The 24,117-nt window shown below is 45.5% G+C and overlaps 1 protein-coding gene across 1 annotated transcript; it reads right to left on the reverse strand.

Moving 5' to 3' along the window:
* Positions 1–4,670: 4,670 nt before the first annotated feature.
* LOC121466321 (UL16-binding protein 1-like) lies at positions 4,671–16,350 on the reverse strand. Its single transcript, XM_041679983.1, has 5 exons — positions 16,206–16,350; positions 7,539–7,790; positions 6,911–7,189; positions 6,230–6,384; positions 4,671–5,259 (listed from the first exon to the last, which is right to left on the reverse strand). Exons 1-4 carry the CDS (start codon positions 16,348–16,350, stop codon positions 6,233–6,235), a joined length of 828 nt encoding a protein of 275 aa, XP_041535917.1. The 3' UTR covers positions 4,671–5,259; positions 6,230–6,232.
* Between the last annotated feature and the right edge of the window lie 7,767 nt (positions 16,351–24,117).

Consider the following 24,117-nt stretch of genomic DNA (forward strand, 5'->3'; position numbering starts at 1 on the left):
ATTAATGACCAGTGGTTGTTTACTCCGGTTATTCTTATTGTTTTTGGTAGTAGAGTTTGTGTATCTCCCTTCTTTGAGATGTTCTGGTGAAGGCTCGCTAGATGCCTGAGTTATTGTAGGCAGTGTTGGTAATGTTGGATTCCTTGGGTTGCGATTTTCCTTCTATTACTTTCTGTAGGCCTGGATTTGTGGCTACGTATTGTTTAAATTTGTTCTTATCCTGGAATGTCTTGTTTTCTCCATTGATAATGAACGATAGCTTGGCTGGGTATAGTAGTTTGGGTTTGCATCCATGGTCTCTTAGCTTCTGCAGTACATCTATCCAGGACCTTCTGGCTTTCATGGTTTCCATAGAGAAGTCAGGTGTAAGTTTGATCGGTTTACCTTTATAAGTTACATGCCCTTTTTCCTTTGCAGCTCTTAATATTCTTTCTTTAACCTGTACATTTTTTGTTTTGATTATTATTTTGGCGAGGAGATGTTTTTCTTTGATCCAGTCTGTTTGGTGTTCTGTATGCTTCTTGAATATTTAAATGAATATCTTTCTTTATGTTGGGAAAGTTTTCTTCCATAATTTTGTTAAAAATATTTTCTGGGCCTTTGAGCGGTGACTCTTCTCCTTCTTCTATTCCTATTATTCTTAGGTTTGGTCTTTTTATTGTGTCCCATATTTCCTGAATGTTTTGTGTTGAGAATTTGTTGGCTTTGCTGTTTTCTTTGATCTGTGCGTTTATTTTCTCTATGGTGTTCTCAGAATCTGAGATTCTTTCTTCTATCTCTTATATTCTATTGATTATGCTTGTTTCTGTAGACTCTGCTCATTGACCTTGATTTTCCATAACCAGCTGGTCCTCAGTTTGTGTTTTCTTCCTTACCTTCATTTCAGTTTTTAGTTCTTGATCTGTTTCCATTACCTGTTTGATCGTTTTTTCTTGGTTTCCCAGGGTATTATGTACGTATTTACTCATTTCTTCAAACTTTTTGTTATACTTCTCATCCATTTCTATAAGGGCATTTTTTACATGTTGTTTAAGGGACTCTATTGTCTTCATAAAGTCAATTTTTTCCACTTCTTCTGTGTTAGGGTGTTCAAATACTTCTGTTGTAAGATCATTGGGTTCTGGTGTTTTCATGTTGTTTTTCAGATTATTGGGTGAATTCTTGCCTTGGTGCCTGCCCATCTCTTCCTATTGATCCTATCTAATGGCTCTTTTAAAACCAGATCAGGTTTCCCTGCTGGCCAAGGTTTCCGCTTACCAATTGCCCTCGCTGTTTCCTGGTTCCTGCTGCAGGCCACGAACCCTCTCACCTCTCCCAAGGGTCTTCAGGATCAGAACCAGGCTCCCCGTTTGCCAGTGACCTCACCAACAAAAGGCCTACCTCTTTGATTTAATTGTAGTGGGGTGATCTGCTCTCATTATTGTGCGCCCGTCCCCGCCTCGTGCGTCTGCCGCTGTGCTGGCCCCCACCGCTTGCCTCTGTCTCAGGCCGGTGCCAGACACCGCGTCGGTCCCCCCTCGGGTTTTCTCTTTGATTTACTTGTAGTGGGGCGATCTGCTCTTGTTATTGCGTGCCTGTCCCCTCCGCTTGCGTCTGCCACCGCGCCAGTCCCCCAAAGCCTATTCCTGATTGCAGCACTTCTCTGCTGCAACTGCGAGCCGAGCCTCTCTACCCTGCGACTAGTCAACTTTCAAGGCCGGAAGTTCACTGGCAGATCTGACTTTCTTGGCTCCCGAGGCTTGATTAGAGAGCAGCTTCTTCTGGCGTAGCTGATGGGTCAACCTTTATTTTTTTTTAAAGATTTATTTATTTATTTATTTATACAGTATCCTGCCTGTAGGCCAGAAGAGGGCACCAGATCTCATTACAGATGGTTTTGAGCCACCATGTGGTTGCTGGGAATTGAACTCAGGACCTCTGGAAGAGCAGTCAGTGCTCTTAACCACTGAGCTATCTCTCCAGCCCTCAAAACATTTTTATATGTTGATACATATTTATTATATTGCAATGTACATTTCTACCTTTGATCAAGATACTTATACATTGTTTACACTTTGAGGTCATTTCCTCATTTGTTGGACAGTTGTTTATTGTCTTAGTCTTTAAGTTATATAGGTATTACAAATTATAGATCAATAGTCATTTATGCTTGTTTATTGTCTACACAACAAATCTCAATATATCATAATTATCAGGTCTACAAATGATTACTTAACTGGCCATTGCAATAAAACAATACATGATCATTAAAACAATGTGCTTGGTTTTATATTCTGAGATATTATTGCCAGTTACAGGGAATCTGATGCCCACTTTTGACTTGTGCAAGTACCGAGAACACACGTTACATACACACATACACATAGGAAAATACTCATACATATCAAAAGTAAAAGCTAAACAATATTAAACAGTGTTCTAGCACATTAATGACACAGAGAAATTGTTCCCATATGTGTGTATAAGGTATTTTGGTCATATCAACCCTTCTATTCCATCTCCTGTCCCTTTCCCACTCCCTAGCTGCTTTCTCATCTCAATTACTCTCCCTCCACTCTTTAAAAATTTTTTGGGGTCCCATGATTTCATTTGGGGTTATTTATAGATGCAACGGTGAGGAGTTATTGATAACAACATAGGCTTATTTCTAGGGGTAATATCGCTGAACAAAATGCTTCTTCAGCTCCAGCACCATTAACTGCAGATAGATTCTAAGGAGCTCTGGAGACTCATGACTCCTCTCTCTCCATGAAGGGAAGGCTGACAGGTCTGCTCTTGTGCAGGGATCGTGCAAGTGCTCAGAGCTGCTGAGAGTTCAGCAGTGCAGCAGCCCTGTCATGATGGAACACAGGGTTCTCTTACAGACTTTCTTCCCCCTCTTGTAAGCGGTTTCCTGACTCATGAATGTGGGAATGTAGATGTCTGGTTTATTGACTGCTTTTACCTTCATGCCGTAGGCTTACCCCCCTGGGACAACATTTTGGTGACCTGGTTGGCGAACTCTCTGTTGGCTCCATTGGTCTCTATTTCCTCTGTGGCTTGTGACAGTTGATGGGACAGCTCATGGGCAGCTGAAGGTTTCTGTCTGGAAAGGTTTTGCAGTGAAATCCAAAGCTCCAGACTATGAGTCTGAAAGTAATTAGCCCGGTACACCAACACAGAAGTCTGCAAGTCATTGGTTAACCTGTACCTAGATGCAAAGGGGTTTGAATGAGAAACTTGGCTTCTCCTCACAGAGACCAACCCTGACCATGAGCAGGAGGCAAGCAATGAACCTAGCAAGGGCTTCCTCTCAGGGACTGAGACAGGTGGAAGGTTCTTGTTTTTGTTGTTTTGTTTGTTTCTGTGTTTCTGTCTAGGTGACATTGCAGAACCAAAAAAGATTTGGGTCCCCAACAGAAGATTCTTAAGCCAGGGGATTCTCATACCAGAGAAAGCATTGGTTAATAGAGAGAGCAGGAAGTGACAGAAAAACAGACACCCAGATACACACAGAGACTAAAGACAACCACTGATGACCACCACACATTCATACACCTGGACAGACAGGGGCAATCCAGTGACATCCCTTAGGCTTCTGACACTGGACCAGTGGCCTTGTTGGACCTCTTCTGTGTGTCCAAAAAGATGTCACCTTAACTGGACATACCTCTAGAGGTGACATTCTAATTTTATTTCCTTTTGAGGTGGAGATGTCAGACTCCTCTGAAGCCTTATGCAACATTTAATCAAAGGGAGCCCTGGGGACCTAGAACTCAGGTTGCACAGTCCCAGAACAATAATTCTTAATCTTCCCAATGTTGTGACCCATTAAGACAGATTCTCATATTGTTTTTGGTCTCAAACCATAAAATTATTCGTGATACTCCATCATAACTGTAGTTTTACTATTGGTCTGAATTGTAATGTAAATATCTGATATGCAAGGTATCTGGTGTGTGACCCCTTTGAAAGGGTCCTTCAACCCCCAAAGGGAGTTGTGACCCACAGGTTGAGGACCACTGCCCTAGGGTGTAGTAGTAAGAGTGGTGGGCTGCATCCCCAGCACCCGGCCACCCGCACGGCTAGCTTTACCCGAATTAATTACACACAAACTGTATTCATTTAAACACTGCTTGGCCCATTTCTATCTAGCCTCTTCTAGGCTAATTCTCACATATTAATTTAGCCCATTTCTAATCATCTGTGTAGCCCATGAGCTGGCTTACCAGGAATGATCTTAACCTGCGTCTGCCTGGAGTGGGAGAATCATGGCGACTCCTGACTCAGCTTCTTTCTCCCTGCATTCTGTTCTGTTTACTCCACCCACCTATGTTTTTAACCTATGAGGGCCAAGCAGTTTCTTTATTGCTTAACCAATGAAATCAACAGAGTGATATATAACACTCCCCCATCACTAGGGGCTTCTTGACAACCACAGTCTTCCCTGCTCCAAGGGACCCTGAGCTCTCCAGTGTCTTGAGGTCTTACTCAGGATTCTCTGCAGGAACTTCCAGAAATGTAGGTTATTCACTAGAGAAAACTGCTCAGACAAAGATTTAAGTCAATAGAAACTCTTTATTAGCTGATCATCAACTACACTGGGTGTTTAAGGTCCCAGTGTAGCACTGAACCTCTAGGTAGAGCTTTTAAACACAAAACCATGTTCTGAATGGACATAGTCAGTTAATAGAAGAGTTGGCAGAAGTGGAAGGACAGAAGCCTAAAGCAAGGTTAATCCATTCAGAGACTTGTATGGACTAGGCCTTTATTTGAGTTTTGGCAGGTAGTGCTTCCTATATGCTGAGTTTTACAGCTTGGATGGAGCTTCCATCATGGAGTCAAGTGTGCCCTGGTACAGTTACCAGTGATTTCTACTAAACAACTGGTCCTCAACTTCCGTTTTCTATGATTAGTTGTTAGAGGTTACCTTTTGATATCTGAGATATTTGATTATTGCCAGTTATATATGCAAGAGTTAAAAACTTCACATTCCCACTAAGGAGATCCAGTAATCCTGTTTCCTATGCTAGGGATCGGTAATAACCACTTCTCTCCAGATCTCTAGTAAAAGTAGTTTCACAATGAGAGCAATTCCCACTAAGGAGCACCAAGAGAAACAGTACAAGGTGATAAGAAAAGACTCTAAGCAATTAGCACAGCGTGATAGACCATGAAGTGTTGTGTCTGCAGCATCATGATTCATCTGGTGGAGGCTGATGGAAAGGGAGAGTGGTGGCACCAGATGAACCCTCATGACTTTCCTGGAGCATCTTCAACCTGCAGCAAGGAAACACATCTATTGAAGGATCTGAGGAGAGCCTGGGTCAGTTCTCCTGGGTGCCCTGTACCAGTCATCACCACCCCACAGCCACGCTCACTGAGGGTCATTCAGTTCCCTCCTCCATCACCCCTGGGCTCTCCATCCTGGATCCCCTACTCTCTTCCTCCTTCTTTCCCTTGTCACAGGGAATGCTGCAGACCTGGAAGTTCAGAATAGAGTGGTGATGACTATCTCTGCTTCCTGACTCAGGGCCTGATGCCTGTGACTGTCCTGGTCCAACCAAGTCCATCTGAGCAGCCCAGATGGGAGCAGACTCCAGCACTAGCTCAGTCCACTGGTCTCCTGTGGGGACACTACTCCCGGGATTCTAGAGGCTATTGCTGCTGCTTGATTTATATCTAGTTTCTATCTGTGCATGTGAGCCTGCATGCCTATAAGTGCACTGTGTGAATGCCTGCAGTCTGTTCAGAAGAAGGGGCTGGATCCTCGGACCCAGAGCTGTATGCTTGTGATTGCCCTGTGGGTGCTGGGAACAGAACCTGTGTCTGATGCACGAACAGCGCTTGTTCTTGTCACTGGGCCATCTCTTTATTTTTATCTTTTTAACTTTGCCTGTGGGTTGAAACCCTCTTCTTCTATATATTAAGAGGAACTGCCTGCCATGTTCTGTGTTTCTGCTGTCTCCACATCTGCATCATGGGATCCTCCTGATTGGGAGCCTGCTTTGAGCACACACCTGCTGTGTTCCCTCCTCATTCCTGCTGCTCTGTGACATGATTCCTGTCCCATCAAGGCTGAGCATGCAAAGCTATTGCTAGCAGGTGACATGAACTCCAGATCTCCTGCCTCCTTTCACAATAAGATGCTACAGTTGAGGGACAAGAGCGTGACTTCAGGAATTCACCCTTGCTTCTTCACTCCTAGCCCATCTGTCCCTTACACCACACCCAGTCCTGCCCTCAGTACCTGTCATTGCAGATACTTTAAGAGAACCAGGAGGGCTAAGGTGAACAGCAAGACAAAGGCATTGGGCTTCACGGTCATGGATGAATTCTGGTCCACATCTGGGGCAATGGTTGGTGAGGCTGAAGTGAAAATACCAGCTGTGTCTTTGACCAGACCTGAAATCAAGAGAAAAGTCTCACCATAGCTTCTGGGTCCTCTGGTAATTCAGCAACACAGAGAGTTCCACCCCTGTTGCTGTGCAACAGCTGTTAGGTGGGTCCCAAGTAGGAAAGGAGAGAGGGCATGTTCCCTGACCACAAAGGACTCATGGAGCTATGGTAGGGGAAGCAGGGTATTGATGGGGCCTTATCGTTACTGCTGGCAGGAGAGCAGGCATGAGATTGACCTGTGAGGACGGTGTCAGGGAAGAAGAAAGATCAGGTGAGAAAAGCAACAGTGAGTCTTGAAATGAAGAAAAGGCCAGGAAATACAAGGATGCTCAAACTGTGACAGCCAGCGAGAACCACAGTAAGAACAATACAAACACAATTAATGTGATTGGAGAGGCTGAGAAATGAAATGACTGACGGAAAAAATGAGCTTAAACTCAAGAACGTATAGTGATTAGATTACCACACACACACACACACACACACACACACACACACACACCTCAACTCTAGAGAGTTTCTTTCCAGTTACCTGTAGGCTCCAGCTTTTCTTCTAAGTGTGACTTGATCATCTCCTTAAGCCAGGCCTTGCAGTCCCCCTGTGAGGTCGTGGATAAGAAGTCTGTTAAATCCTTGTTTTTCTCCAACATCTCTTTTATCTGCATGGATCCAGGGTCAACTTCAGTCCACTTTCCAATGCCTAGGTGAAGATACAGCACTTTCTGTCCATTGAGGTATAGGTCACAGGATGCATAGGAATTTTCATCTGCTTCATACCAACAGCATTTCTTGGCCTGCAGAGAGAGGGGCTCTGTGCCCATTGGAAAGGGATCAGCCTCTGGCTTTGATGAATTCTGTCTACCTACCCTCCTCCCTTTCCATCCTCTGACCTTGCTCTACCCTCCACATTATTTTAGCCTTGCTTGGTGCTGGACCTCTGAGGTGGGAGGGACCACCAGTGGTTCATTTCTTATCCTCCAGGAAAACAATGAATGTCCCTAACCCATCACAAATCCTGTTCTTTCCCTCAGGTGGGCATCTGATTGTTCTTTCATTTACTTTGTAACATTGGGGGATTGAACCTAGGTCCTCATGGATGCTAGGCAAGCACTCTGTTACTGAGCTTCATACCCAGCACTATGGGGCTGTTTGAAACTCACCTCTGATTGTATCAATCTCCTGTTTCATGAGAAGTGCTTGGTCAGTGACCAGGTCAATTCCGTCTTTCAGAGTGTCAACCTGTCCTTCCCAGGACTGTATGGCTTTTAGTGTTTCCCCCAGACCACTAATTGCACGGCAGTTTGTACTGTCACAGGTAATAAAAGTCTTTTCATCCAGTTGTCCTTGGACTTTGTGGGACAGTCCAGACTCTGAAATGTTAACAGTGTAGGTGTAGCAAAGAGAAACAGCATCTGTGAAGGAAACATGCAGTGAAGTTAGGGATGCAGAGCAGGAGCGCAGAGACAGTCTCTGCCTGTGGAATAGGAAAGTCCTCTGGAAAAGGGAGTCTTTAAAAATGTAGAAATAAGTAAATAAAATGAAACTTGAACTTGCATTGTGTTAAGTAAAGTATATTTTGTCATTCTCTCTTATTTGAGGATGCAGTTCAGGGTGTGGCCAAACCCTGCTCCCTACCAAAACAATTCTCTAATCTGGTATCACATGATCTTGCTGTGGTGGGCCCTGTCAGTGATGGCAGGAAAATTCAGGATGTCTTCTCTGGATCTGTTCATCCTGTAGAATCTCCAGAAGCTGCTCATGGAGACCGTGTGGAGACAGGATGGTGCCTGAAGCTGGAGGGGGGGGGGGGTGGGGACAGAATGGAGCAGGGTGAGGATGGAACAGAGGTTGCATGGACACAGTTTTTACTGATCTGTACTCTCAGATCATAGACTTGAACATCTTTGCCAGTTTGATCCTGCCTAGACTCACTTACGAGGGGAGTGTGCATTGAGGGACTGTTTTGACTCTTCATGATGTAGTAATGTCCAAACACTGTGGGCATTACCATTCCCTGGGCAGGTGGTCTCTGGCTGAATAAGAAATCTAGCTACGCTGGAGCTAGTGATCCAGACAGCAAGCAGCATCCTCCATGGTTCCTGCTGTTCCTCTCTGACAGTTAAGCAAATTTCTTGATCCTAGATAATGCTGTGTGGAATAGCACGTGGGCCCTGACCTCCATCCGGGCTTAGAAGAAGGAGTCAAATAAATCAGTTTCCCCCTTAAGCTGCTTCTGGTACAGTGTTTATCACAGCAACAGAATTAAACCAGAACAACACGCGCCAGATCCCCTGTCTACTGCACTGGTCCAGGGAAGGCTTCCTGGACTGGTCAGAGGCTAGCCCACACTATAGGACACAGAAGATCTAGGCTGGTTAAATCTGGCAGTAGAAGAGTGAGGGTGAAAAATCTCAGAGAAGTGCATGTGCCAGAGTGGATGGAACAGCAAACACTTCCAGGGGAAGTGTACAGAGTCCATGCTGTCTGTGGATGCTGGAGCATCCCTGCTGAGAAGCACAGTGAGAAGGACCAGGGAGAAGGGCAACAACATTGCTGGAAACTCAGAGATGATGATAATGATGATGCTGAGGGTGGGGTTAGGAAACTGTATTCCGGAATCCCAGATAATATGGCACAGAAAAATCCCACCAGGTGCAGTGGTCAAGAGGCAGTAACATCAAGACAGTGGTCTGTTTATGAGTAGGGGGACCCAACTTGATGCCTAACTGCTTAAGAGAGTCATGGCTAACAGATTATCAAAACTCTAAATACAGATAAGTGGTTAGCCAACCCACATGTGACTGAATTTTAATAATTAAAGACAGAAGAGATAATCATGAAGCTAAAAGCTGCTGTCTATGAAAATCCCAGGCTCCTGTGCCCATTGTTTAACTGAACCATTGGGGCTAAAGAGGTGGTGCTGTGGTTGTGGGCACTGTCTGCTCTTGCAGAGGATCCACATTTGATTCTCAGCAACCACACATGGTGGCTCAACACTGCCTGCAACTTCAGTTCCAGAAGATCCAACGATCTCTTTTGACCTCTGAGGCCACCAGGAACATATGTGGCCTGGCTGAAGGAAGTATGTTACTGGGGATATGGCTTTAAAACTCATTCCCATTTCTCCACCTCTAGACCTTGCCTGAGGTTTAAGATGTGTGTTCTGAGCTGGGCATGGTATCACATGGCTCTCATGACAGCACTTGAGAGGCAGAGGAAGGCAGATCTTTGCGAGTTTGAGTCCATATTGTTCTCAATAGTGAGCTCAAGGATAGCCAGAAGTATATAGGGAGACCTTATCTTAAAAAAACCAAACCAGCTGTGCAGTGGTGGCACAGACCTTTAATCCCAGGACTCAGAAGGCAGAGGTAGGAGAATTACTGTGAGTTCGAGGTGAGCCTGATAACAGAAGTAGTTCCAGAACAAGCCAGGACTGTTTCACAGAGAAACCTTGTCTCAAAAAACAAGCAAACAGAGCAAAGTGTAGTCAACCAGGAGATGTGCTACACTAAAATGGTAAGAATGATAATAATAATAATAGTAATAATAAACCAAACCAATCTAAAAATATGTGGGTTCTGAGCTTGCTGCTCCAGACACCATGCATGCTAATTGTCAAGCTTTTCCATGGTGAGGTGACAGACTCTTGTCACTCTGAATCTCTAAGATCCCAAACCCTTCCTTCTGTGTGTGACCTTGGCCTTGGTGACTAAAACAGCTACTGTATCAGTTCTGAAGTCTTCACAGGATAGATGGTCTCTGTTACACCTGCTCGGCTCTGTTCTTGGAGCTTGAAAGCAGCAGAGATGACATATGCATGAAGAGCAGGGCTGGACCTGCCTCTAGGACCCTCTGACCAGGACAATCTGTCAGTCTGAGGTGTCATTCCTAGGAAATCACACTGGTTCATGGCAGTGTCTAATTGGAGAATCGCCTTGCTTGGGCAGGAGTCAGCATGACTCACCTGCAGCAGGGAAAATACACTCTAATTCACTGTGGCTCCTGGCCTGGTCCTGGGCCCTGGAGAGAGCAGCCTCTGGGTCTGGGCTATCAGAAAACCCATCAGGCTTCAGGCAGACATCATGAGGTGAGCACTTTACCTCTAGGCTATTAGGTAGACAGGTCACAGTCAGATAGGATGTCCAGAAGAGAGACATGGCTGCAGGGACATAACAGGCCACTTGTATGTTGAAAGCTGCCTAGCAGGGAGAGACAAGGACTTTTTCTGACAGAACATCTCCAGTTCCCCAGATGGTTCTGGAACTCTTACCTCATCTAGAGAAGTAATTCAGGTTAGTTCTGAAGTAAGCTGCCACCTCTACCTCAGCAAGCACCTTGGGCCTTGAGGAGTGTCCTCTATGGGCATGAAATCCAAGGAATCCATAGGACAGCAATGGAGAGATCAAGAAACCCTAAAGCCAGCCCCCCTCCTGTCATTTCTAGCTGACCCAGATGTCACAGGCAGCATAGAACCCACTGCTGACTAGGAAACATGCAGCTTGCACAGTACATTAGAACACACTCGGAGAGTGGGGGGGGGAGGGGATGGACACCAATTTTGATACATGGGGTAGACCCTAATCTGGGATCAGAAGAGTGATGGAGACCAAATCTGCTGTCCCGTTCATCAGCTCGCTACCTTCTGAGTCTGCCACACTAAGTGTTGTATTGAGTATTTGATGCAAGACAGATTTAGTGAAGCTTGCCATGTGGAAGATACTTAGTGCCTGCTGTTTACAGAAAAACAAAACAAACAAAAACACGAAGCACAAATCTATTCCTGCCTAAAGGAACAGCATTATTGGATAACATTTTTCTAGGAGGTAGACTACATGGGCCCATGATGCCAGGGCAGAGTCTTCCACATGTCCCTACCTAGTACCATTGCTGGAATCCACTATAGTCAGCCCTGAGTAGCTTAGGTGCTAATCCACAGATTGTCCCCTGGTGGAAAAGGGGCTGAAAGGCACTTTATGGATGGGGAGTGGGAAAGGGTATATGGACAGGGAAGGGCGCTGAGCTGGCTGGTGGTTGATGAGTCTCATAGAATTGAAGCTGAAGGCTGATGGGAGAAAGTTGTAATCCTAGCACCTGACAGACCTAGAGAGAGAAGGAATTGTTGCAAATTCTTTAGTGTCGGCTATGGTGTGAAGTCCTGCAGTAAAACAAAGCAACAACAAGAATAAAAGTGTAAAAAGTAAGAAAGAGGGTGGTTGTGCATGCTGTGTTCCAAGAAGCACCCTTTGTCACCTGCTGGAATAAAGGGTGGAATGGTGGGAAGGACAGTTCCAGGGCAAAGAGGCTCAGGAATGGAGGAGGGCTTCTGAGGAATCCCCTGGGAAGACAGTCTTCAGAGCAGACTGCTTTAAATCCAAGGGAGCTGTCTGAGCTTCTTGACAGTGTCTGGCACTGTGCCCATCACCTCTGGACCTCCTGACTTGGTTTAGGCTTCCTGTGGACTTCAGCATGGGGGAATGCTCACTGTGTCCCCAGGCATCTTGTCTTCCTGACTGGTCCCAGTCTGGAACTTTTTCGCTCCTCCCCTGAGCATGATAGGGGCAGGACAAGGGACAGTGCGTCTCAAGGGCAGCTTTTCTGCAGGTGCCTCTTTTCTGAGGGTCCAGGAGCTTCCCAGAGGAGGACTGCTACCTTGGGATTCAATAGCCTGTTCCCTCCCATCTCCATCCTCCTCCCCGCACCCCTTAGTTTAGAGCAAGGCAACTCACCGGTGGATAGCGTGTCCATCAGACAGATCAGCAGAACAGGAAAGCACAGAGCCTGGGTGGAAGGACAGTGCATGGTTGCTGCACTCACAGGTTTAATAACCAGAGTTGTGGAGAGAAGCGCTGAGGTCTGTGCTGCCCTGCAGAGAGTTCACAAAGGTGCCAGTGGACTCTCTGGGAGCAGGGAGTACCTCCCTTTCCCTTTAAAGGACTTCAAACACCCATCACACCCGCCACATCCGCCAACACATGAGAGGGTGACATCCAGTCCCCAGCCTTTTAAACTTCTTGTTCCCGCCCAGAAAACGGCTCCACCTTCTAGTTTCCACATTGGAAATTTACCAAAGCAATGATAGTTATGGCATGACACCAAAAAGCTACATATTTATGTCTTGTTGGAGTAAACTTGGAGTCACGCCCAGGAGTCTCATCAGACTCTATGACACATACCTTCTTTACACCAGTGTCTCCCTCACCCTCCCTACTCCACCCTGCTGTTGGCCAGTTCTCCTCCAAGATCCAGCTGGTCCTTCTGCACTTCCCACAGCCTTCCCTCTCCCTACATCTCAATCCCAGACTCATTTTCTCCACCAAGTTCCTTCCCCTCAATCCTGTCCTCCACCCTCATGTTAATTGTTGTCCTGATTCTTGGCTCAGGGACCCAGCACTCCCCATCCCCTTACAGCTTGGGCCATTCTCCCCTCCCCACTTTCATCCCCTTCCTTTATCCCCATGCCCCCACACAGGGAAGACAATTACTATCTTGTCAGCAAGGCTGTGCTTTTCTCCATAACCTTGTGACATTGGAACCTAAGACCTTTAAAAAGTTTGGCCATCACAAAATTATTCCAATTAGGAACAGATTCTGGGGCCTAGAGAGATGGCTCAGAGGTTAAGAGCGCTGACTGCTCTTCCACAGGACCCATGTTGGAATTCTATCCTCTCTTATTCATTCTGTCCTGAGCCTTAGGTGTGGGATATTTTGAGGAAGCATCCCTTGGGACCGACTCCACAACCCTGCATGTTGATTGACTGTGGTTTTCTATAGAGGTCTCCATCCTCTCCAAAGAGAAGTTTCCTTAATGGGGGTGAAGAATACATTAACCCTTGTGTTAAAGGATAAATGCTTATAGATTGCTGTTAGAGATTATGCTGGTTTAGTAAATGAGTGGCTGTGGATTCTCCCCCAGTAACCATGATGTCAGCACTGAGAAGTTAGCTAGCTGTCCAGTACCATGCAGGCGTGATGTCCCTCTGGCTGAGCAGGTGTTAAATTCAATGAGAGAGATGCTGGTTACCACCAAGGCATGTGTGCCACTTCTGTACCTATAAGGGTTACTGTGGCATGCTACTCATTGATGTGGTCCATAGGCATCGAATGATAGGTGGGACTGTTGGAAGCCCCCCCCCCTCCTTTGGAAGCTTGCATGGCACCTTTTGGAACTAAGAAACTAGTCCCTCAGGGAGGTGACTTCAGGTCAGTTACAGCTCAGGGACCTCAGGGCCCTGTCTCTAAAGTGCATGGTGTCTTCAGCAGTAGGGTGTTACCTTCCAACGCTGCTGGTAAACAAGGGCAACAGCAATGGGCTGTATGTTTTGGGAGTTTTTAGACAGCCCTGACCAACAACTCAAAAGAGGGTCCTTTTGCCTAGTATTGGGGTTTTGTTAGGTAGTCTTTTGGAGGAAATGCCATCAACACACATGAAAAAAAATGTTCATTAAAACTACATATGCATAGTTATACCCTGAATTACATTTGCTTTTTTTAGGTAAATAGTTAATGTTAAGAGTCCTTGTGACTTTTCCAGCCATCATATTGTTATTTTACCTCCCTTGCTCCTTCTCTTATATTTACCTTCCTTAAGGAGACCTCATTTTCTGTATTTCCCTAGCAACACAATTGTATCAATTCTGATATTCCCCTTTACCCTCCTCCTACCTTCTTCTGCACTGCCCTTCCTCTCCCTCCCTAAGTCCCTTGTCCCTATCATATTATCTAACTCCTATGTGATACTGATGGGTCAGTACTAGGGCCTGAATGACTGACAGCCTGTCTTTTATAAACTGGACCAGACGGTTTAAGATGCAGGGCCCAAACAGGAGTATCAGAAGGAGGATAATCAAGGGACCCATCAAAGAAGACAATAGAGTTGTAAACCAGGGAGACTTATTAAACCATCCTACGAACCATCCTTGCTGTGATTCAAACAGCTTTTGTCTCTGCTTTAATCTTTCTCTAAGTTTTGTCATGGATCTTCTAACCAATCCAGTATGGTCAGCATAAAAGTAACATTTTCCCCTGAGTGTAGCACAAAGACTCCCTTTCTTTAAAAGCAACAGGTCCAGGCCCCTCCTGTTATGGAGCACCACCTCTGAAAGATTTGCTCAGACAATAGCCATATGAAAACTAGTACAATTGATGGGACAAAATAACTTATACTTTACAGAGAAGTATTGGGAGAAGATAGTAGAACATCTCTAGGATGTGCAGAATAGCTCTTAACAAAATTATCTGAATGAGGTTTGAAAGTAACTACATGGTAGACATTGTGAACCACTGTAGACCCGAGAATAGCACCCAACACTGTGGCAATAATAGTCTATTGACTACAAAGAACTTAACTCAGCCCTAAGAAACATATGGATGCCCTCTCATAAGAGGCAAGTTCAGTATTATGAAGACGAATCTCTTTTGCTGTAGACACCGGGAGTGTTGATCCTCAACTCCAGAGAATGTGCCGGAGAGGTCAGTTTTGGTCCAGCTGGCATCACATGGCATTTACGGGTTTCCATTGCATTCTGTAGCATCAGCTTTATCCAAATGTACAGGGTTGTGTCCATTGTGAGAACTTTAACAAACAATGAGAGAAAATGCAATACAGGATGACAAATGTTTAAAACAAAACAAAAAGCCCTAAAGCCAGAGGACAGCCAATGAAGACATAAATATCTTTTTTTGAGACTGACCTTACCCAGGCTTTACATTTGTAAGTACAACATTAAAAAAAGTTTTAACATCCCATTAACATCTATTTTATCATATACTAAACCACATCTGTTTATCTTTTGAAAGCCATATCATTTTATAACCCCACAGATTAAAGTAAGATTTTCCTGTAGGAAAACAAAACCTGTCAAGAGGTAAGGAAGCTTTAGGTGTGTTTGCTTTTCTCTGCAGTTATCTGCACAGAACAGTCTGATCTGGAAAAATCTCAAACTGTACAAAATAATTCCTGTCAATAGGTCCCAGACACACAGAGGAGGAAAAGGACAGAATTGCCTTTTGCTTCTGCTGTCTGATATTGTGCTTCAAAAGACACTAAAAAGTAAGCAGAGCCCTGTGGGTTTCTGACTCTAGGAAAGAAGAGCCTTAAAGGTGATGTAAGCCCACCTTATAGCAGATGTGCCTGCCCTGTATAAGCCTTGAGCTCAGGATTTCATCACCAGGGTCAGCCACTATCAGCGGATACATGAGCAGCAGCTAACTAGCCAGGCAACAGAACTAGTGGCAGCAATTGCCGGGGTGTTTTGAACCCAGAACAGGACAGGAGGGAGGGAGGTCTGTCCAGTCATTTTTGCTGGTCTACAGGGCCAATTATATCAATTTGTTCTTTTAGAATCTTATTTATCCTATCTATCTGACCTGAGCTTTGGGGTTGATAAGCACAATTTTCAATTGATCCCCAATGTCTTGGCCACATCCTAACTTACCTGGGCAACAAAGGCAGGTCTATTATGGGACATGATTATCTTGGGCATCCCAAACCTCAGGATGATTTCTTTATGATCTTTTTAGCCATTACATTGGGTGTCTCAGTCTTGGTCAATGTATGATGGCTATCTTCTTTGGCAAATGTGTGGCCTCCTGGAGGCTCAAAATTTCCGTAGATGTCAACAGTCGTTTTTGTCTGTATATTGCTTCGTGTATATAGGTGAGCGCAAAAGCATACCTGCTGTTAGTATAGACGTTCCCTCTGCCATCTGCAGAGCTTGTATCAAAGCCACAAGTTCAGCGTTCTGGTCGGGCCGCCATCCCTGAGGGGAGGCTACTGGCCCAGATCATTTGTTTCCTGTCCACCAATGTTGTCCCCGCCTTCCGCTTACCTTCAGTCTTGTGTATCTGCTCAGCTTGGACCGCCAGCCTTGTGCCCCTGGCAAGCTTCGTCCTCATTTTTGGCTCTGCCTGGCACAGCTTAGTCTGCCATTTTGCCATTTGCTTGTCCTTTATGCAGATGCTGGTAGGATCCATAGTCCATCAACGTCAGCCCAGCACAGGAGCAGTAGTCAGGCACAGGAGGGCACCTGTGGTAGCATGGTGACTGCTGTATCGCAGTCTGACATGGGTGAGGGGAGCAAGACTGTAGAGTGAGCAGTCAGGGCTCATGCAGGCTTTAGAGCAAGCACAGCACCAAGGCAGTTGCTAGGAGGTGAGGATTTCTTCAGCGGTGACGGCAGGGAGAGGTGGTCATCCTGGTGAGGAGGGCGTGGCAGAGGCAGACAAGCAGCCTGCGTCTCCTGCAGAACTGAAAACAGCAGCGAAAGCAAAAGTCCCTTGTTTGGTTAACAAAAGGCTCTGGTCATACATTCAGAAGTGACCAGGGAGGAACGAGTCATTTATTTGTCTTTTTCTGAAATTTATAGTTCGTAAGGTGTCCAGTTTGTATTCTTTACTCAGTTCCAGTGTCCCTCTTCATTTGTCTTTGATCTTCTGTTGCCCAGGCTCATTATCTGTCTGAATCCTATCTTTCTTTTGCTTCCCGCCTCTCTCTCTTTCGCTTCCCTTTCTCTGTCCCGTGTTTAACACTTTTTTGTCTCTCCAAATTTTGCAAGGTATAATCTTGTAACCTATCTACTTGCTGTAATTTTTTTTCTTATATCTGATGTTGTCTGTCCTATGTAGGCCATGGCTACTGCTGTCTGTTGGCCTTCAGAGGTTGGGTAAAATGCCTGTAAACTTTTATTAATCATTTAAGGAACACAGATTTTAACTAGCCCCTGGAGAACCTCTCTTACCTTGGCCGAGTTAGTGGGGTGCCTTGCAGCCCCGCCCTGAGTTTTGCCATGAGCCCAGCTATTATGACTGTCAGTTTCTCCCTTTAAGAATTAATTAAACATCATCATGTAGAAGAATGAAAATAGATCCATATTTATCTCTATGTACAAAACTGAAATCCAAACAAATTAAAGACCTTAACATAAGGGCAACAATATAAATAGAATTTTGAGCATAGCCTCAGTAGCATAGACATTAAAGGAAACAATCAGTAATTGAAATCTCCAGAACTGAGAAGCTTTTTGTATAACAAAGGATATAATTAACAGAACATAATATCAGCCTGTAGAATAGGAAAGGTATCTTTATCAATTATTTTAAAACCATACAAGGAACTTAAAAGCTTAATCCTCATAAAAACAAATATTTCAGTACAATTACGTCACAGACCAAAACTGTAAATTCTCAACAAATGAACTTGAAATGACTGAAAGATATTTAAAATTTGCTTAAATATAACATCCTTAATCATCAGGGAAATGCAAATTAAACAATTCTGAGATTTTATCTTATTTCTGTAAAACTGACCAAGATTAAAAATATCATTTGACAATTTACGCTTACAGCTACTTTGAACATTAGCATGGTGGATTTTCAGAATTAGATAACATATTATCTTAAAACTTAGTGACATTCTTTATATTATCATAAACAGAATCTGAAAACAACCCAAAATGCACCTTTTTATATTAATAATAAATGAGAATCTTCGCCATGTTTTTTTTTTAAATAGCCATAAACATTATAAAGAGTCAAAAGGGCCATTTTAACTCAACCTCATCATTCAGTAACACCCCCTTTGCCAATGTGGTGGGGTGAGAGGCTTTAGCAGATCTTTGCCATGTGGGGCAACTCGGGGCCCCCACCTCATCACAAGCATTGTGAGCAGACAAGTGTTAAATTTAGATCTAAACTTGGGCTGGCTTAGAAGCTCAGCTGGGCTGGGGCCTTTACAGCAATAGTTCTTGAAGACAGTGTAGTCCTGCATCCATCTAAACAGAGCTGGGAATTTACTTTCCTCTGGACACACTGCATAGTAAGAAATATAGAGACCAACAATCTGTAGTTTTTCTATAAGCACATTATTTTAAAGTGACTTAATTTAAGTTTTTTAATTTTTAAACCTGGATGTAGCACATGATGACTGGAACAGAGCATCTCCAGAAGAGAGATGCTATCAGGGCTGGTAGGCCCTTTTAATATCAGCTTACTCCACTACCTGCCACTTCTGAATCCACATTCACCATTTACCAACAGCCACAGGGATATTTACTTGCAATCTCTTGCCCTACTGCCAAAACGAAAAGGTCCAGGTTCTTTAGGGGACCTTTGCTTTTTAATAGGGTATCCGACCCCAGAGAAATAGCCTACTGCAGGTTCCCAGGCTTACTGGGTCCTGTGGGGAGGAATTAGCACCAGCTACTTCCCCTGGGCAAGGGCCACAGATCTTTGGCACAAGGTTTTACATGGCATTTGCAGATGGGGGGCTGCCATTCAGTCTCTAGCACCTTATTTTCCAAGGAAAACAAGCCTTCTCCACAGGGAACCCCACTGGGGATCCTCCCAGGACCTGGCTTCAGCCCCAGCTCCGTCCACAGTGAGCTTCTAGCTGTATAGCACAAGCTTCCCACACCCCACCTCAGTACTCACAGCAATCTAGTAGCTTTTCTCTGAATAGGATTCCAGAGGCCCCAGGAGGCATTCCCTCCAGGGAACTTGTGAGGTCAGGATTGGTCGGCCATCTGGAAGCCTCAACTCAGTTCCTCGGGATGCCACATCGGTCACCACGGAGGCTCCTCTTTAGCCTTCACACTGCCAGTAGCAGCTGGGAAGACCTTTGCAATGGCTGTAGGGGGAGGGAACACCCTGGACTGTCTAAGGCAGCCCTCCTCCCCCAGTCATCCCGTGCGGTGCTGGTGGACTTCAGGTCAGCAAGGGAGGACGTCACTCTCAGCACAGGGATTTCAGGGGGGGCCACGGCTGCCCCCTTCTCTGACTCCAGCCAGGCCAGGGTTGCTGCCATGCCCCGCCCTGCGTCCTGCTGAGAAGTTTGCTCAGAGCTGGAGCTGATTGCCCCGCCTAGGTCTGGCTTCAGGCTGTGCCACAGGAGATCACCAGTCCTGCTCCCTCCCCCCCTCGAAACAGCAAGCAGGGCAGTTCAGCGGCAGCCTCAGCAAGGCACAGCCTAGAGAAGTGAAGGAGGGGCAGACTGTCAGCGTTCCTTTTGGATTTTCACAGAGTTAGGGTCAAAGAGATGGTTACTTACTGCCCCATGGTACGAGATTTAGACTCGAGTACAAACAGATATACAAAACAAAGAACATATCAAACCCCAAAATACAACAATTAGACACAGACAATACAGACAACACAGACACGCTGCGAGGCTTCAGCCCAAAGCCGAAAGCAAAATTTCAGACGGAGACTATGGGAGTCCGGACCTCCCTTCTCCAACCAGATCCACATATCCTTCCGATATGGGTTGAGCCCCGAAGGCTCTAGATACCCTTAGAACGTCTTCCAGGGCTACGAGGGAAAGTCCGGGCTCGTCATCCCCTTTCTACCTCGCCAGATTCAGAGCACTCAGATCTGAGCTTACAGAGCTTAACAAAGAACACAAATGACACAGACACAGCTTACCTCCCAGTGGTGGGTCAGTAGTTCCTGGTGGGGGGGTCTTCAATTCCCGGCCAATGCACCAAATGAAAGACCCTCAGAGAGGACCTTTCCTCTCTGATGAAGACCCCAGAACCAGGACACTCCGAGTCCAGGCCACAGGATGCAATTAGCAAGAGGTTTATTGAGTAAACACAGGTACCTACGGGCGGCAAAGTCTTTCAGAGGACTTGCGCGCCTGCCAACTGGAGGGCAGGCTTTTTATAGGGAAGAGCAAAAAGCAAGTTTACAGAAGCAAAAGTGTGGTTATCGGAATGAGGCGGGGGCATGACTGTTCCTATCTCATAGATATCCTGTTTTGCAGTCAACCTGCTTTGTTGACGTCCTATCTTATTGACATCCTGCCTTGCAGTCTTCCTATCTCATAGACATCCTGCTCTCTCAAGCACATGGGATGTTTTTACGAGAGCAGGCTGGCTGCTGATCCGGAGAATTTTTTTTAAGCAGACAGGACTTTCCCCTGGGAGCATGCTAGCTGCGGGTTTTGAGGAGGGGGTCTGTAGGGTCTTTCATTGAAAGGAGCATGGGCTCCATAGTCCACAACTGCTTCTTTTAACTGCTAAATATCCTTAAAGGCCAGGGGGTTATGCTGCCTGGCCCTCTGTCCCTGCTGATCAATATTTTCCACAACAGGATAAATCTGCCTCTCTCTACTTAGATTATTTAACCTGTCCCGGATCTCTCGGATTTCTGCCTCTAAGTCTATAGGGGCAGAAGCAGTAGTATAAGAATATTGCGGCGGAGGTCTCATGGAGACATCTCTGTTTGCTTCCTTCCTTTCCTCTTTTTCTAACTTCTTTTTTTATCAGTGCGATCTCCTTTTTTAAAATTTCCTCTTCTTCTTCTGTATCCTTTCTAATATTTCCTGTTCCTAAAACTTCCTGTTCCTCAAAACTCTTAATAAAACTCACAGATTCTACTTCCTGAGTCTCCTCAAGGGTTTTGTTTAAACTCTCTAATTGCTCTTTCACTTTAACATCATCACTGAGAAGAGCATCTCTGACCAAGCGCCATAGTGAAAATATTGTTATGGGGAATTCTTCAGGCCCTCGCTCTTTCAGTGCATTTTGAAGATCAGCCTTTACCTGCTCCCAATCAGTAATGTTAAAACCCCCTGCGTGTAGGAACCAGGGACTAAACTCTAAAACCGTCTTAATGATCTCTTGTGCTGTCTCAACTTTAATACTGGTGCCTCTACTCTCCAAAAGAGCTAACAGCTGGCCTGTTAACTGGCCCTTTAACACTGGAACAGAATTACTTGCACCCATAACCAATTCACCCTCGCTGCTCAATTTCTTACCTGCTGGCCAGCCTTCCCGAGGGCGACCTCTCAGGGATCCCTACTTTTCGATCTCGATCTCGCAGATGGGTCTAGTTGCTGATGATCATCCCAGCGGGGCCTCCAATTGTAACACCCGATTTTGTGTTACACCCTCGATACAGTTGGCGTGCCACTGTACCGAACACGAGTTGGGCAAGGGCCTGGAGATTGAAAGGACACACAAAGAGACCAGGGTCATTCGAAAGGAGATAAGCTGAATGCCTTTTATTTAGACTTGCGGAAATCCTTAAATATCTAACTGCTGCACAAGGATCTCCTCCCAGACAGGTGGGAAATTAACATATTAACAATGGAGACAAAGCCCTGCAGCTAATCACCAGGCCAGGCTTGGAGAGCACAGAAACACACAGGAAGCTAGTTAGCTGACCATAAACTGTCCCTGCGAATGCACCCCAGCTGTAAGGGCAGACCAGGGCCCTACAAGAAATGCCTTCCAGGCTTGCCCACATCTCAATATTCTGATCTCTGGAGACATTTTCTCATAGGGGTTCCCTCCTCTCAGATGATTTCAGCATTGTGTCAAGTTGACAAGAAACAAGCCAGCACATCATGCTAGGGGCAAGTGCTTTTCCCACGAAGCCATCTTGCCCATGAGTGCTTGTGGGTTTGCTCTGCATCTTCGGTCTCTGTTTTCTTACCCTGAGATGCTCCTGAGTAGTCAAGACTCTCAGCTTTCTGAGTTCTATGATGCAATTCTGCAACCTCTTTCCTCCTATTACCTTCTTGTTCTAAGGCACAACTCAGTTTTGAAAATTTGTTAGAGACCTTTTTTCTCTTCTTTCAGATTGTGTAGACTATTCCTTGACTGAGGTTGTCTCTCTAGTTATTGTTCCTGATTCCACTTCTCTACAAAGACCAAAAGGTGGTGGTGGAACTATAGTTGGGGGCTTACTCAACGGCTCCTTGCACATCTCTCTGTGTTAAGCAATCAGTTTTCCCCAGAGAGGCAATTTCTTCCCCTATACAGGATCTAAGACTTTCACAGTCTCCCTTTGTGGTGTTTGAATAAGCATGGCCTTCATGGCTCACATACTGAATACTTAGCCACCAGGGAATAGAACTCTTTGACAGGATTAGATGGATTAGGAGGTGTGACCTTGTTGGAAACAGCGTGTCACTAAGGGTGGACTTTGAGAGTTCAAAAGCCCATGCTTGACCTCGTCTTGCTGTCACTGCCTGTGGATCAGGGTGTGGTTCTCAGCTACATCTCCAATAGCATGCCTGCATGCCACCATGCAGTCTGCCATGATGATAATGGAGTAAGTCTCTGAAACTGTAACAAGCTCCATGAAATGTTTTCTCTTACAAGAGCTGCCATGCTCACAGTGTCTGTCACAGCAATAAAATAGTGTGTAAAGTGTGCTTCAAGGTGATTTTCTATTCCTAAAATTTCCTGGCTTTGGAAAGATGAATGGGACAGCCATTCCTCCATTGTTCCCTTTTCTTACAACAGCCATATTGGTCCCTGTCAGGTTTCCTATTCTTCTCCATTGTTTGTGGGAGTCTCTGCCTTGGACAGAAGCAACAGGAAGCTGCCAATGGAATCTTTGCCTGTGACTTGATCAACATCTGGCTTTTGCTTTTTTGATTATTGAAAAACTTTTGGGTCACTTTGCGGAGCTGGAAGGTATTTATCCATGCAAAGTTCTCAGCTTTTGGAGTTTTTGGTTTTTGTTTTTTGGTGATATCCAGGGATGACTGAGTGACTACTAGCACTGTCCAGAGCCAGGAGATTAAAAGGGGTAAAAATTCTGCAAACTTCTGTAATTGCTGGAGAAATGCCCTTGGAGACTTCTAGGCACTGAAGAGCCTCAGTAGTCTTAGAGAAACTAGTGAGGTTATGAGTTGCACCCTGATCCAATGATAAAGTACTGGTAAAACAGTGTCCAGGGCCTGAGACCCTGTGTGCTTATTGAGAGTCCAGTGGTGTTTGGTAGAGAAAGTTCACTCAGAAGTGATTATCTACTTAGCATTCCTACCAGTGGCTGAGTGCAAGGGCCTTTCCTGCCTCTCCTCTGCCCCTGTGACTTCCCTTTACTGTGAAGTAAAAAACCAAAGGAGTTGGTGTCAACCACCCTGGGTGGGGCTGTGGTTAGGAGAATGGACTTTGGGAAAGCAGTTAGGGTTTGGGTCTTATTAGCAAAGGGGCTGAGGATGGGCTTTCCAGTTAAACAGACTTGAACATAAAGGAACATAGATCAACACTAAGCAGTCAGGTTGTGGTGGTGGCACACCTTCAGTCCCAGTGGTCGGCAGGCAGAGGCAAGCAGATCTCTGTGAGTTTGAGACCAACCTGGCCTACAAAGGTGAGCATCAGGACAGCCAGGGCTTGAAAACCACAAGAGAAGAACAAACAAACAAACAAAAAAACTCAACCAACCAAACAAAACATCCCCAAACCAGAAACAAGCAATATCTTTCCTCTAAGTGGCTCCTGGACCAGGAAGGAGGGGCACCTCCTGCAGCATAAAAACAGGCTGGGGGGAGGGCTGCTTGGGTTTAGAGTATGGCAGATTCTCAAGCTGGAAGACAGAGGCAATGAGGGATATTGGGGAAACGGAATATCTCTACCTGGAGGGATGGTGATGGAGAGAGAGAGAGAGAGAGAGAGAGAGAGAGAGAGACAGAGACAGAGACAGAGAGACAGAGAGAGACATGAAAGTGAGCTAGAAATAAGGAACGGGAGGTGGGTAAAGTAGGAATTTGGGTATGGTTCAGGGGTGGATAGAGTGGTGTGGGCTGGGATAGGGGACCTGAGGTTGGGAAGAGGAAGATGAATCTGAAGGCAGTGGGGTCGATGGGGATGAGGAAGATGGGCTGTAGGCAGGGTGTAGGGAACCCAACAGAAAGTCTCAGTCTAGGAAGGGGGCAGGACAGGTGGCTGGAGGTTGGAGGAAGGGAGCTTTTAAGAACCAAAACATCAGAATAATCTCTAGAGCCACAAC

Source organism: Microtus oregoni, unplaced genomic scaffold (genome assembly GCF_018167655.1).
Source record: "Microtus oregoni isolate MIOR12 unplaced genomic scaffold, Mior012 000033F_ref0000390, whole genome shotgun sequence".
Taxonomy (NCBI): domain Eukaryota; kingdom Metazoa; phylum Chordata; class Mammalia; order Rodentia; family Cricetidae; genus Microtus; species Microtus oregoni.

Bases quoted from the DNA above. Each gene is read 5' to 3' on its own strand.
- LOC121466321 (XM_041679983.1), bottom strand. From the start codon at position 16,350: ATGGATCCTACCAGCATCTGCATAAAGGACAAGCAAATGGCAAAATGG. The intron at 7,791-16,205 runs GTAAGCGGAAGG...TTTCCTTCACAG, and splicing joins GCAGATACACAAGACTGAAG to ATGCTGTTTCTCTTTGCTAC. The intron at 6,385-6,910 runs GTAACTGGAAAG...TCTTGATTTCAG, and splicing joins AGAAAAGCTGGAGCCTACAG to GTCTGGTCAAAGACACAGCT.